The sequence below is a fragment of the Eublepharis macularius genome, chromosome 3 (assembly GCF_028583425.1).
Source record: "Eublepharis macularius isolate TG4126 chromosome 3, MPM_Emac_v1.0, whole genome shotgun sequence".
NCBI classification, from domain to species: Eukaryota; Metazoa; Chordata; class Lepidosauria; order Squamata; family Eublepharidae; genus Eublepharis; species Eublepharis macularius.
The window spans coordinates 19,114,366-19,130,239 of NC_072792.1; the positions used below are offsets into that span (position 1 = coordinate 19,114,366).

General features: G+C 43.1%; 1 protein-coding gene across 1 annotated transcript in view; it reads right to left on the minus strand.

Moving 5' to 3' along the window:
• KLHL1 (kelch like family member 1) overlaps positions 1-15,874 on the minus strand; it is a 282,888-nt gene that overhangs the window by 124,395 nt on the left and 142,619 nt on the right. Inside the window, exon 5 of the mRNA XM_054974105.1 lies at positions 7,766-7,978. Coding sequence (XP_054830080.1) covers positions 7,766-7,978 — 213 coding nt within the window. The remainder of the gene's footprint in view (positions 1-7,765; positions 7,979-15,874) is intronic.

Genomic DNA, 15,874 nt, shown 5'->3' on the forward strand with positions numbered 1-15,874 from the left:
CCTCCTTATCGCAACGCTTGTCATAATATTCAATAGCATTTATAACTGTCCTTAAATTATCTTTGATTTGTCTGTTTGGTAAAAAACCAGCTTGTTCCTCCTCAATAACTTCGGAAAGCCATCCCTTTACTCTTTCCACCAATATCTTCATAAAAATTTTATAATCATTATTGAGTAACAAAATAGGTCTATAGTTTTTAACATTAGTCAAATCCTGTCCTTCTTTGGGGATCAATGATATATTGGCTTCACTCCAAGTATCTGGAATCCTTTGATACTTCAAAACACCATTGATCACTTCTTTTAGGAATGGCACCAGTTCATTGACCATTACCTTGTAAAATTTGGCTGTAAGTCCGTCAGGTCCTGGTGCCTTTCTCAAATTTGTTGACTGTATTGCCGTCCTTATCTCTTCCTCCGTTACTTCACTATTCAGTTTATCTCTCCATTCCTCCGAAATTACTGGGAGCTTCATTTTCCCCAAATATGTCACTATTGAGTCTTTGTTCACTTCTTTTTTATTGTACAGTTTAGCATAAAATTTGTAAAAGGCTCTGCTAATAGCCGTCTGTTCCAGGTATACTTTACTGTCCTCACATATTTTATTTATTGTCTTCTTCTCCTTTCTCTTCTTCAATTGCCACGCCAGATATTTCCCAGGTTTATTTGCACCTTCAAACGACTTTTGGTTCATTCTCTTAAGATTCCATTCCAATTCTTTGTTATTCATTGCTGTCAGCTGCTCTTGAAGGATTTTAATGTCCTGATATATTTTCTTTTTCCCTGGTCTTTTCTTTAGCTGTATTTCTTTGGCTTTTATTTTCTCCATAATGTCCTGTCTCTTCTCCTCTCTCTTTTTCCTGGCTCTTCCATTTAAGTCCATTAATATGCCTCTAATTACTGCCTTATAAGTATCCCATACCTTATTGGTTGGTACTTCTCTATTCATGTTGTATTGTATGAAGAACTTAGTTTCCCTTCTCAGCATCTCCATATTTTCTCCCTCTTGCAACAAGTCCTCATTTATTCTCCATCCTTTCCTTTTAGTTCTTTTCCCAAACTTCCACATAATTGGATTATGATCTGAGCCTACCATAGGCATTATTTCCACATCCTTAGTCCAAAGCGCTAAGTCTTTTGAGGCCCAGATCATATCAATTCTTGATAACGTAGAGTGTCTCGCGGAGAAAAACGTATATTGTCTGCCTTTGGGATTCTGTCTTCTCCATATATCTTCTAAGGTTTCCTGTTGTGTTAATGCAAAAAAAGTCTTTGGTAATAGTCCTCTTTTCTTTTGTACAGTTACTGATTTTTTATCCTGTTCCAAGTTTGTAACTCCATTGAAGTCTCCTGCAAGAATTATCTGGTCATAAGAAAGTTCATCTAATTGCTTCCTCAAATCCTTAAAGAAGCTTTCTTTTGCTCCATTAGGTGCATAAATTCCAATCACCAACACTCTCTTTAAATTCCATGTACATTGCACTGCTAAAAATCTGGCTTCCACATCCCTCACCACTAGTTTTGGCTGTAGCTCCTCTTTTATATACAATACCACTCCCCTTTTTTTCTTTTTTGAGGCCGCTACAAAGTCATTGCCCAGTTTGTTCATTTTAAGATATTTTACATCCTGCTTTCTGATATGAGTCTCTTGCAAACACACAATATCACATTTTTTTTTAATAGCCAGTGAAAATACTTTTTCTCTTATTCGGTGAGTTAAGTCCATTTGCATTCCAAGATAAAACTTTGCACTCCATATTCATAGTCTTGTTGTTGGTAAGTCCTTTTCATTGTCCCTTATAAACTTTTCCATTTCTAGTTCAGATCTGATGCACTTTTTCACTCCTCCAAATTCAAAGGACACTCCTTCCGGTAGTTCCCATCTGTACCTTATTTTCATGTCCTTCAGAATCTGAACTAAAGCTTTATATTTTTTCCGATCTAACAACACCGATCTGGGTAGTTCCTTCATAATAATAACCGTCTTGCCATCAACCTCCAATGGATCTTGAAACTGTTTGCTCACAATCATTTCTCTTGTATTTCTAGTCGTAAATTATACAATCACATCTCTTGGTAATTTCCTCTGGGTCGCAAATCTTGAATTTATACGGTACACCACATCTAGGATAGCCACAATTTCCTCCTCCTCCTTCCCCAGGTATTCAGCTAACACCTTGGTAATCTGTACTTGGGCTGTCTTTCCTTCCACTTCCGGCAAACCACGAAACCTCAACTGCTTCTCCATATGTTTGCTCTCCGCTACCACCATCCTTCCCCTCATCGCCCTCATCTCAGTTCGTTGCATGTCTGCTAGGTTCTCCACCGCATTTTCCACTACATTGACTCTTTGCTGTGTCACCTGCAAGTCATTTTGTATTGTTTCCATACCCTTCTTCACTTCTGCCAGTTCGGTCTTTACTGTCTCTTTAACCTCTTTCACCAACTTAGGTTTCATATCCTTAAGCTCCTTAATCACTTCTGAAAGTTTTTTATCCAAGTTCTCTATCGCTGTTTGCCACTCTTTTTTCGACATCGTGGGGCTTGCTTTGCCTCGCTCCCACGAGTCCGCTCGCTTCCTTAACACCGTGGCGCTTGGCTTAATGTCCTTTTAATTTAAATGTCTCGGTCTTTTTGCAAAAAAGGCATTTAAAGAGTCCAAAATGTCAGGCGACTTTTCTCTATGGTTCCTCTATGGTTTTTGTAATCCAATATGGCTTACTTCCTCTCCCGCTGAAGCCGCAGCTCTTCCCCTTTCAAAAATGGCGATTCCCTTCTTCCTGTCACCCGGCATGGGCCGCTTCTCTCCAGCAACTCTATCACTGTTACGTACTTCCTGTTTCCTGACTTCCCACAGCAGTTCTCGCGATGGTAAAACTTTCTCACAGCCTGATATCTCTTTGAAACCACAGGTATGTAAAACAATAGTCCAATTTCTTTACTTACTCCGTTTAACTTAGTCCTTTTTCTAAAACAGTTCTTGCCGGATCCTCCCCTCCTTATAATCAATCTGTTGCAGTTTAAAAGTCTACTTTAATGCTTCATTACTCTAAGTAATCTGTCCCGTTTCCAGAGATAGTGATCTTTACCTTCTCAGACACTTTTCATGGGTTGTAATCGCTGTTTCAATCTCAGATTCCCATCAATTCTTCTTGTCCCTGTTGAGGCTTGGGCATGTAGGTTTTATGCCAACCGCATTGGCTCCAGGACTGCTGCAGAGATTTTAGCCGACCTGTCTTCGGGTGGGACCTCAAGGGTCAGGAGAGAGTCCATTGCACAGGACCCCCCCTCGCCCGAGATCAACGCGCCCTGAGGTACTTAAGCGTTCTATGCCTGTTCTCCGCCTGAGAACAGTTGGCCGCAGGGGTCTTTTTGCCCCGCCGGCCGTTGAAACGGCAGCCCGGTCAGCTCAGCACTTAGAGCTGCATTAGACCTCCATGGATCCCAAACCGGAAGTCCTGCAATCCTAGTGATATTAAACTGTTCAACAGAAGTTTCCTCATACTATTGATAGTACTGACTAGATATGGGCACAAACAGAAAAAACTGAACATGGTGTTCATTGTTTGTTGCCATCCACAAACAACAAACATTGATGAACATGACCTGTTCATGAACATGTTTGTTGTTTGTGGGGACCAGCAGGTTCTCCTCCAGCCATCAATATCCCTACCACACCCAGAAACCCTACCTGAGCAGGCAGCAGGAAATGAACCAATAATAAATAATAGCTTGGCCCCAAAGCCTGGCAGCAGCCCTGGAACCTGAAGGATCCCTACCACACCACTCCCAGAAACTTTACCTGAGCAGGCAGAAGGAAAGGTACCAGTAATAAATAATAGCTTGGCCCCAGAGCCTGGCAGCAGCCCTGGAACTTGAAGAGGTAGATCCCTATCCCACCACACACAAAGAAAATTCAAGCTCCAATGCACTCTATCAAAATGGCAACAGCAGCTGTCTCTCCCTCACTGTCTACAAAACCAGATCTGGAAGCCCCCCTCCCCCAAGCTCTTTTCTTCCTTGTAACAAATTTGGAGCTCCACACTTGAAAGGAAGACCTGCCTATCAAGCTAAATTGGGCTTAGATTGGGGTTTCCAGGGAAACAGCAGGAGTTCAGACAGAGTTCAGACCATCCCTGCCTGAGTTGCCATGGGAATTGATTGCAGGTGCCAGACTGTCTGGCTTGACAATCAGCAACGAACGAGGCTTGCAATGACCACCTGTTCATTTAGAATGGGGCCTCATGAACAGCTTGTTTACGAACAGCTGATTGGGCTGTCCGTGGCTTTTTTTAGTCTGTATTGCTGTTTGTGCCCATCTCTAGTACTGACAAGGAGTGGAGAGCATATGGTGAGCTGCTGCAAGAAGTTAAGGGTTTGGGGGGGGGGGGTTGGTCTTTCTGCCTTTCTTTCCTAGTTGCTGTGTGAGAAGCTGATGGTGAGTGGGTTCTTGTACCTTGCTAGAAACTGGTTCTGTTTAAGTTCTGTTTGGGGCTGTTTGTGTTTTGGGGGCTGTTGAGGGCTGAGTGAGTTGCTGTTGATTACAAGCCCTGCCCCCCACTTTGCTGAGCTCTGTGGTGCTTGGCAGGAAATGACCATTTGAAACAAAAGGTTCCTCCTCACCAGAAGCAGAGGTGAGACAGCTGGGCTGAGGCTAGGAGTGGTGAACATGTGGTGAGCTGCTGCTAGAAGGTTAAGGGGTATTTTTGTGTGTGTTTTTCTGCCTTTTTGCATGTGTGCCCTGAAATTGCTCAGAGTACTCCTGGAATATATTTGGAAGGTGATGATGTCAACAGAAGGCCCCTTTCGCGTCACCTGCATGGAATGTGCCATGTTTGTTTTCCTCCTGGAAGAGAAGATGGATTTCACTTGTCAGAAGTGTAAGCTGATCAGGCTTTTGGAGGAGAAGATTCAGAGTCTGGAGGAGAGGATCACCACTCTTCAGGAAATCAAGGAAAGGGAGGATTTTATTGACAAGAGCCTGCGGGCTCTGGTCAAGCATGAAGAAGTAAGTCAAAGAGAAGAAGGAAGAGTCGATCTCCCTTCTGAGCCTCCTCTCAGTTCTGCAGTACAAGCTGGAAGACGTAGACTAAGATGACACTCTTGTCCACTGGAGCTCAAGAATTGTTTTGAGGTGCTTGAGATGGTGATGGAGACGAGAGTGGAAGGAGAACCACAAAGACCTCGAGGAGGGAGTGAAGAAGGCATGGGGCCACATGGAAGTGGAAGAAAATGTAAAGTGGTAGTCGTTGGGGATTCACTGCTCAAGGGTATGGAACGTCAGTTGTCCAAGCCAGATCCCCTACTCCGAGAGATGTGTTGCTTGCCAGGGGCCAGAATTCAGGATATTACAGACTGACTGCCAAAACCGATCAGACTGACTGATCAGTACCCATTTGTGCTGGTTCACTTGGGAACAAATGACACAGCTGAGAATACCATCACAAGAATTAAAGAGGATGATGAAGCTCTTGGAAGGCAGTTGAAGACATTGGTATTCTCTTCTATCCTTCCTGTCAGATGAAGAGGAATGTGAAGGGAGCAGACTATACTTGAGGTGAATCGTTGGCTAAGGTGGTGGTGCTGGCAAGAGCACTTTGGGTTCTGGGGCCATGGCATGTTTTCTCAGAGAAGGCATTCTGGCACATGATGGGCTTCACCTCTCAAGGTCAGGGAAGAAAATGTTTGGAAAGAACCTGGATAACTTCATCAGGAGAGCTTTAAACTGATGCCGCAGTCTGTAATATCCTGAATACTAGTGCAACCCTTCTAAACCCATTCACCTCAGTGAACTTAGGAGTCGGGATGCTGTGAATTGTGCTGAGAACACATTCAGTGGTCGAAGTTGCTGAGGTCAAAGGAAGTGATCAGATGCGAGACAATCACTCAGTCCGTTCAGTTTGTGCCAAGCAGTTTTGAATGTCTGCCAAACCGGTTTGCAGCAGGTTTTTCCAATGCCATTTTCACACTGCTTACTGGCCACGGAACATTTTGCCAAGCCCCTGGAATGACAGAGTCTTCCTGGTGCAATTTCACACGAGAATTGCAGTTCTCGAGTGAAATCGTGCTAAGAAGACGCTGTCGTTCCGGGAGCTTGGCATGATGTCCCATGACCAGTAAGCAGTGTGAAAATGGCCCAAAACTGCATGTATGCAAAGATGCTGCCAATCCAAACTGACTGGCAGCCATAAGCACCAATCAAGACTACTTAGTTGACCATCAAAGAGCAGAATTTTATTGCAGATGGGGTGTAATTGAGAATTAACAGAATTAAAATTCATGAATACAAGAAGGGGGGGATGAGAAGTAGCATATAGAATATAGGTTAAATTGATTGACTTATGCTGAAGGTATTTTTGGTTATAGCGGTATTTAGAAATGTGCAGAACATGGGTCAAATTGATTGACTTATGTCGAATGTATATTGTGTTTATAGTTATATTTAGAAATGTGTAGAATATGAGTCAAATTGATTGACTTTATGTTATAAAGATAAGAGATATAAGAGGAAGTAAAGAGTAACATATAGAGTATAAGTTAAATTGGTTGACTTATAAATGTATTCATCACTTATGAGTACTCAAGTTATGTATAGGGAGGGATAAATTGTTTGTCCCATATTGATGACATTAGAATGAATAAGTTAGAGTACAGGATATTGAGAATATTACCAGTATTATTACTATTGAATAACATGCCAGGAATGTATTAGTTAGTTGATAAGTGAAGGGAAACTGACTTAGCACTGTGTTATAATAGACTAGCTTAGAAGAGTGTGAAAGTATATGTTTAATTGACAAAATAAGTTGAAATGAGTAGGGGAAGAATAGACAAAGGGTTGGAAAACTGTTGGAAGTCAACAAACGGGGGGGGAAGGGAGGGGGTTAGAACTGGAATATTAAAGTAATTTGATTGTTATAAATGACAAAATATTTCTAATTCCAATAATTTTTTTTTAAAAAAAGAGCAGAATTTTATTGAAACACAGCATTTACTTTGTGAATAATCTAATTGCCTATTTAATAATATAATAATAATAACATTTGATTTATATACCACCCTTCAGGACAACTTAATGCCCACTCAGAGTGGTTTACAAAGAATGTCATTATTATTCCCACAAAAAAACACCCTGTGAGGTGGATGGAGCTGAGAGAACTTCAAAGAACTGTGACTAGCCCAAGGCTACCCAGCTGGCTTCAAGCGGAGGAGTGGGGAATCAAACCCAGCTCTCCAGATTAGAGTCCTGTGCTCTTAACCACTACACCAAACTGGCCTGCTGAGTGGGGCAGTTATGCCGCAAAGATGGGCTCATTTGGGCTGTGTAAGAATGTGCATGTATGAAAGCCAATTGCACCAAACTGCATTAGTAATGAATACAGTAAATCAACCTGTTGAACATACGTTCCTACTTAGAAGGGAATAACTTTGCTTAAAATTGCATTGTAAATATCCTATTTTTTGCACACTAATAATTCTTTGTTAAACATATTAGCCTGTGCCATTAATATTACTAACTATTTTCAGTCTCAACAACTATTGTTTTCAATGCTGCGTAATTTGTTGCTTCTATAAGCCTTCTTTCTGGCTGTATTGTTATTTATTGTCCAAGAAAAGAAATAGAGGAGGAGGGGGGAAAGGAAGAATAGGGGATAGCCATTCTGGAGTATCTTCACTGAGTATTTTAGAAAAACAAACATTTTAGAAAAGAGAGAATATGGGTAAAATATATAAGATCATCTTATACAGAACTAAAGGACAATACCTGTGGTGGAAGAAGCGGCAATCTGATGTAGGCAAGTAACATACTTAGGTCATTACATCTCCTTGGCATGTCATATTTGACCCACATCATTAAGGCATGGAAAATGGTTTCTTCGTCAGGAACATTCACATCATCACTGGCAAGAAGTTTATGGAGTTCATCTGCTGGCAACAGTAAAAATTCTTGATTTCTAATAACTTCCATTATGTTCTCCTACAAAGAAGAAAAGAAAACACCCAAAATATTTCAGTCTTTACTCAAAGTATAGAGGTGGAAATTTTTATCAGTAATACGTTCTTAAGAAGAATGGAATCCTAAAAGAAATTTTTCTAGCTTCAGTCTTAAGTTTTCCTATTGATTATTTGTTCTCCCATTTTAATAGAGAGGAAAATTGTTTTTTCCCCCTTTTTCACTATAAACATGGAATTGTGAAATGATTGTTCACCCGATTTGATTTGGAAAGATATTAAGACGCCATCTTTAATAAAGATATGCTCACTATCAGGGCTGGATCTATGGTTGGCAGCACCCAGGGCAACCATAGCCAGGCTCTACTCCTGGCGCTACGTGATGACGTCACTCCCGTGACATCACGCTGGGGCACCCCCCGCCCCTGCAGCAAGCCCACTGTCCTGGCGCGCTGCAGAGCTGGTGGCAGCGCGAGTGGCTTGGAGGCTGCCCGCGCCGTTCACCTGCCCCGCAGGACAAAGGGCGACTGGCTTGTGGCACGCCCCTTGTCCTGGAGAAAGGCGAACGGCGTGGGTGGCCTCCCAGCCACCCGCACTGTCTTTTGCCTTTCCCCAGGACAAGGGGCAGCCAGCTTGCGGTGCACCCCTTGTCCTGGGGAAAGGCTAATGGCACAGGCGGCCTCCCAGCCACCCACACTGTCTTCTGCCTTTCCCCAGGACAAGGGGCAGCCGGCTTGCGGTGTGCCCCTTGTCCTGGAGAAAGGCGAACGGCGCGGGCGGCCTCCCAGCCACTCACGCTGTCTTTTGCCTTTCCCGCAAGCCGGCCGCCCCTTGTCCTGCAGGAAAGGCAAAAGGCAGTGTGGGTGCCTGGGAGGCCACCTGCACCGTTCGCCTTTCCCCAGGCGCGCTCCCGGGGCTGGCAACTGCGCCTGGCACCCCCTCTTTGGCGGCGCTGGGGGCAGACTCCCCCCTGCCCCCCCCCATCGATCCGGCCCTGCTCCCTATGAAAAGTTTTAAGTTAGCTGTTCTTTCCCACATGTTACATCTCTAAAGAATTTATAATGTATTTTGCAATAATTGATTGTAATAGCTTATCAAAGCATGTGCCTTCGAGGTAACTTAGAAAATTTTAAATAAAGATATTCAATCAGTGCTTAATCTATAGGTTGGATGCTGCAGAAGTTTCTGCAAAAGGAGGGGGGGTGTTCACTGATTTACCCCAACCTGGGTGTTCAGTATTTTGGACATCCATAGGGTAGAGGAGAGGCAAGGAAGTCCATCAGTGGATGTTTTCAGAAGGATCCAAGCCTATATACATTGTGCATATATTTTGTGTATTTAGATCTATCTATATGTATATCACTAGCATGTTTATTTTTGAACAGACAAGGAAATAATTGGTCGGAATGACTGTATTGTGCTGGTCTGTAGCTAGTTCTCCCCCTCTTTGTGACTAATGCCTACGCTAAAATGCACATATGCTGCTGAAGTTCTCATCTGAAGGCATTGTTCATCTTCTTCAATGTTATCACAGTTGAGCTTCAGTTAATGAAGTTAGTGCCTGAAATCCAAGTCCAACCTTTTGTGGCTGTAAGCAAAGCCCAACCTTTCCAAATACTGTAGCTGAACTTCAGCTTCTCTAGAATGTCAAAATACTCTTGTAGTTTTATATATCCAATATGATCTTACTCGTTATAAACTACTGGATTATGTGTATATTTCTGTACTCTTTTTATATATAACTCCAGGATTCTTATCAGGCATTCAAGCAACTAAGGAAAAATACAGGAGGCTGGAGGCTGATCTGGGGTGTGGGCAGGGCACGTGCAGTGAGATTGTTTTATTGCTTCCCCAGCTCTTGTCTTCCCATCTTGGTGCATCCTAGTCCCCGGTACATCTGTGGCTGAACTCAGTAGCTCAATAGTGACAGCTTCTGCCCCCTCCTACCTCTCCTCTGTGCACCCAGGAAGACAGTTCCCTCCCTGGCTTCTCTTCATTCCCTTCCTGTCACCAAGACCACCCAATGGAGAGGCAAGGATGGAAGATACATCCTTCTCCCACCACCCACTTTCCTCATTCCTAAGGGTATCTCCTGCCACAGTTGCCTTCCTAGGCCTCCTCAAGAGAAAGTCAACAAGGCCTGGAGAGAAAGGGACACACACACACACACATAATAATTGGGGGGGGGGGTGAAGCCTCTGGCAGCACGGCATTATTCTTGCCTTCTCACGCCCATGTACCTCTGCGGTGCCCAAAACAGAAAAGTTTTGGAAGGGGCATTCTCAGCCTCTGGAGACTTCGGAAATCACTAAAAACCTTCATGGGGTTTGCTTTTGAAGGCCAAGCTAGAAGTGACGAATTACACTTGAATGGCAAGTGAACGGCAAGTGAACATGTATCCCTCCCTGTTTACTTGCACTCCACTTGCACTCCACTCGATCACGTGAGTAAAGAACTCATGTGGGATCCGATTATGAGAGGTGAGAATGTGCCACTTCGAAGCTTGCTGACTGAGCTCCTGGCTCCTGGCTTCCAGTCCCAACATGGCTGGAAAATCTGGAATAACCTGTGACCAGCTGGGAGGGAATGGCACAGGTTTCCCTCTAGTGTGCTGCCCTAGACCAAAGGATAGTTGCTTTTGGACATGGGGAGTGCAGCTCACCTTGGATTTTTTTTTTTTACTTCCATTGTTGATAGAACACCATCAGGGCATACAGTGCTTTACAGATAGGGTTGCCAACCTCCAGTGGGAGATGGCAGTCTTCTAGAATTACGACTGATCTCCAGGCCACAGAGATCAGCTCCCCCTAGAACAATGGAGGTTGGATTCTATGGCATTATACCCCACTGAGGTGCCTTCCCTCCCCCAACCTCGACTTCTTCAGGCTCCACACCTCTCCCCCCAAATTGACAGGGAGTTGGCAACTATATTTAAAGAACAACATCTGCAAAAACAGGTCCTTTCCCCAAGGACCTTACCATTTAAAAGAGGCAAGGAGGAGGTAAGAAAGGGATGAAGGCAGAGGAAGGACACTGGTTTCATTGTAATCAGCTTTGTTCGAGTTAGGGACTGGGAATCAGGGTGATATCAAAGAAAAGGTGGATTCCAAGGAGGGAAGGAAGGGATGTGATGCTGGTGTTTTGGAAGGCAGTTGAAGGTATACAGGACAGAAAGGGGGGGGAAGAACAGAGACCTCTATATGGAGAACTTGCCCACTTAGCTGGCTTTTCTGACTCTGGCTTGTCTGTAAGAGTTTTACAGTGAAATCCTAAGTGGAGTTACTCAAGTCTAAGCCCACTGAAATCAATAGGCGTAGACTGGAGTCACTCTGCTTAGGATTTCACTGTTAATGTTTTAAGCATGCTTGTAATTTGAGTAAAAAATAAAATCATTAATTGGGTTTGCCTGTGTCCTTTACAAAGTTTATATTTCTGCTACATGGCATTAAATTTTATGGTATACATGCCCCGACCTGACAAAGTGACATTCGTGTCAGATCTTGCCCTCATAACAAATTAATTCAACACCCATTTCACCAGCATGTGAACTTTCCATTGTGCTTTCTGTGTATTCAGCCCATGAGGACTAGATCTGCTTTATTTGTTGTTTTTGGCTCCATATTTCTTTGATTCATTAATTGTACACTTTGAGAGAGTTGAACCAAAGTGGTGTTTGTTTTTATCAATCAATCAATCAATCAATCAATCAATCAATCAATCAATCAATCAATCAATCAATCAATCAATCAATCAATCAATCAATCAATCAATCAATCAATCAATCAATCAATCAATCAATCAATCAAAGGTTTATTACGGTCACAAGACCAGACAAGTAAAGTACAGATAAAAAGAGCAGTTTTTAAATACTTAAAGTGGGTAAATACATAAAAGATAATGTATATATATATGTATATATATCTAACAGTAAAACTCACTCACTTTGTTAATTCACTTCCCAGCATTTGATGTTTCCTTTGTCAAGTGATTCTGCTTCCTGAGTACTGTCACACAGAATTTTGCAACTGTGTAAGATACAGTTCTCTGGCTATCCTCTAAAAGATATACCCGAAGGGTTTCAGGACTAAAATCCATATAATACTCTAATGGTTTAAATCTATAGAGTACTGGGATAATTAATTGTCTCCTTTCTTCTTGATCGAATTTGCAGTGCAAAAATATGTGTGTGATATTTTCTACCACTTTATTTGAACAGGGACAACGACGCTGCTGCAAAGGCAGGCAGAAGAATCTCCCGTACAAAACTGCAGAGGGGAATGCATCAAATCATGCTCTAGAGAAGGCCCATCTACATCTTTTGTTTGTTTGTTTTTTATTTCTGTACTAGGAAAATGCCCCAATTCTGTTGCAGGCTTTGAGGACTCGTCAGTTTTCTCATTTGGTTGGCTGTGAAGTCCTCAATTTCCTCAGTCCTTCTGCTGAGGACTTAGTTTCCTCAGTTGATTGCTGAGGAAATTTACAAGGGGGGGAGTCTTTTTAATGGCACCTACATTGCAAGGTTGCAAGGCTGCTATACTATTTAAAAAAAAATCAGGAAAAAAACCCTTTATTGGTTATTGTTCAACCAACCAGGATGCAGGGGAATGAAGGGAAAGGTGAAAGACAGCACCAAAGTCTGGAGAGAAATTGATGAACCGATGAAGAAAACCCAGTCTGGAAAAGATCTGCTTTATTCTTGGTCAGTGCATTGTTTGGGTGACAAAACTAGCTTGATTCCATTCAACAGGAACTTTCTTTATCCCATTGTGCCTAGGAGACATTTTAATAGTCTTTAAGCAAGAAATGTTCATAAATTTAGGCCCTGACAGCGTGTTTCTAAGCAGAGTTTCACCTTTCTAAGCCTGTTGACTTCAGCAGATATAAAACAGCTGCCTCTGCTTACTGCTGTACTATTAAGAAGGAGGAGGAGGAGGAGGAGAAGAATGTATTTATTGGATAAGATTCATCTAATTAAATTATAATTGTAAATTGAGAGGAAGGATAGGAAGCAGCCAATAGTAATGTGGGAAGCTACCATGCCTGGATTCTATTCCTCATGAGACGTGCAGCACTCACAGTAGCTTACTTTTCCCGCCAGTACCACTTGTTCCCTGCCTCCAAATCTTTGTCTGTGAGGATCATTGGACCTCCAAGTGCAGCATGTGGGGTGAAAAGGGATCCTGCAGTGGGAAGGCAGAGACCGGCTCCCAGTGCAAAATACAGTTATTATCCAAGACAGGTTTTTTCATCTTCTCAAACAGCTTTCCGAGATTTAAATATTTATATTCATCAAGAGGCCATTCCATTTACTTATAAGTAGAGGTGGGCACGATAAAAAAAAAATTACCGATCAAGCTGATTGTGGATCCGCGCCGGCGATGAACCCAAATCACTGATCCACACCGATCAACTCCCATTTCTGATCTGTGGATCAGATCGGGGAGGCCAAAGTGGAGGGGCGCCCCGCTGTTCCCAGCTATGTGGGAAGGTGGGTGGTGGCGGCGACTGCCGGGACCAGTGGGCACGGCATCCCCTCAGGGAGGGGATGTTCACACACACACTTAGAACAGAGGCAATGAGCCGCCTCCCCTCAGGGAGGGGACGCGTGCACGCGCGCACGTGTGCGCACGCCTGCACACACACACACACACACACACACACACACACTCTTAGAGGGGGGAATTTTTAACCCGATGACGAGCTGCCTCCCCTCAGGGAGGGGACATACACACACACACACACACGCACTTAGAGCAGATGGGGGGGGAGTTTTTAACCTGTCCATGCCTCTCCAAATAGAGAGAGAGAGACACCCCGTCAACACGTTTCAGCCAGCTTTTAAAAAAAAGCAGGGACAGAATCCTCCATTCCTCCCCACCCAATTTTAAAAGCAAGCAGCTAGTCTTCCAAAAGCATATTTTAAACACACACACAGAGCCGTGAATGAGGTTTTCCCACAAAATACAGTGTTTTAAAAGCAGGTTAAAAACAGAGAGTGACAGACAGAAAAACAGCCATTCCTCCTACAAAGCCGCGTTTTTTTAAAAAGCAAAAAACGTTTGGAGTGCCCATGGCTACAGGACATCCCCTTCCCCCTCCCTCCCCTGGGTCCCTTCTCCCAACTGGTGGTGAGTGTATTGCTGCTCCATGGTTGGAAGGAAGCCCTGCTGATCAAGGAAACCTGGGCTTCCATTCGGGTTTCCAGGGCAACAGAAGGAGGGCAAACACAGCTCAGGCATTCCCCTGGCTCCGTTGCCCCGGGAATAGATTACTGGCACCTGATTGTCTGCATCCCCGATCAGATCCTGATGGCCCGAATCAACCCCTGATGAAGCGCCCCCCCCCAATGCTGTAGCGGTCACCATGGACTGCACCAATCCGCTGGGTCCCGATCGCACGAACGCCATTATCGTGGGTATTTTTCTATTATAATGCTGATCATGCCCATCTCTACTTATAAGCAAGGCTAATTGTTACAACCTAAAGAACAGGGCCATTTCAACACGGCTTACTTTGTTCCAGAAAACAGCGAAATCTTGCGCAAAATCGCACGAGAAGACACTGTTATCGCGAAATTTCGCACAAGATTTTGCTGTTTTTCGGAACAAGGTAATCCGTGTGGAAATGGCCCAGTTAAAGGGTGGGGGGCGGGGTTTGTTTCAAAATTTGGGAGGGGAAGAAAAAGAAGAAGTTTTCTGCCAGCCTCAGAGTTTCTTCTTTTGTAATGTGATGGGCAGGTGCTGCGTGTTGTGGCAGAAGGACACAGCAGCCTGCCATGTCTCTCTCTAATCACGCCTTTTGTGTACTCTCAATCTTGGCAAAGAAAAGAAGGCAAAATGCACGAGGAAGGTCAGCAACCTGTCACCTCTCCTAAACATGCCTTTCTGTACACCGAAAATGAGAGAAGAAAGGCAGACAATTCCTGTCAAGAAAGGCCACGGTTTCACGATGTGAGTGAATGTCTTTCCTCTTGCTTCTTCCCCAGCTCTTACGGTCTGGGCCAGGAGTAGACACAACACAATAGGCAGGAAATACCCCAAAGTATTGCTTTGCATAATTAGTAGTCAGCTTGCATAAAATGCAAATTATACTGTCCAAATGAGAGGAACTAGGATGTGGCCGTCTTATGTGGATAGTTATAATGTATGGTGTTCTGAGAATTTATAATGAAACTGCTTACAGGCATTTGACTTCAGACCAGCCCAAACGATTTCCAAATTCAGAAATATACCATACAGGAAATTTAATTACATTTAAAGAAAACATTTTATACAATTAGTTTCTATTGCAATTATAACATTTGATTTATATACTGCCCTTCAAGATGACTTAATACCCACTCAGAGTGGTTTACAAAGTATGCTATTATTATCCCCGCAACAAAACACCCTGTGAGGTGGGTGGGGCTGAGAGAGCTCCTAGAAGCTGTGACTGACCCAAGGTCACCCAGCTGGCTTCAAGTGGAGGAGTGAAGAATTAAACCTGGTTCTCCAGATTAGAGTCCTGCGCTCTTAATCCACTACACCAAACTGGTTGACAGCTCAACACTGAAAATCAAATTCCATTTGATAATCTGAACTAATATCAGATTCTGAGATCTATTCCAATATTGCTTCTTTAAAAAAATATATATATATGACCCCTTTTTAAACACACATATGGTAAGACTGGACTCGGAATGAATGTAATCCCAAAGATTTACCACATGAGATAGCAGTTTGCTTGGAAAATAATGCGATAGCAACTTAAAAATCCTCCATAGTAAAATATAATAATTTTATTTTTACTGTTTTAAAATTATTGGAGATTTGTCTGCATTATCTGTCTAAACACATTACCATACCATTTTTACAACACACCCATTTCCATCGCACCCACAAATTTAAAAATATTGTGCACATTATTTTTTTTATTCTTAAAG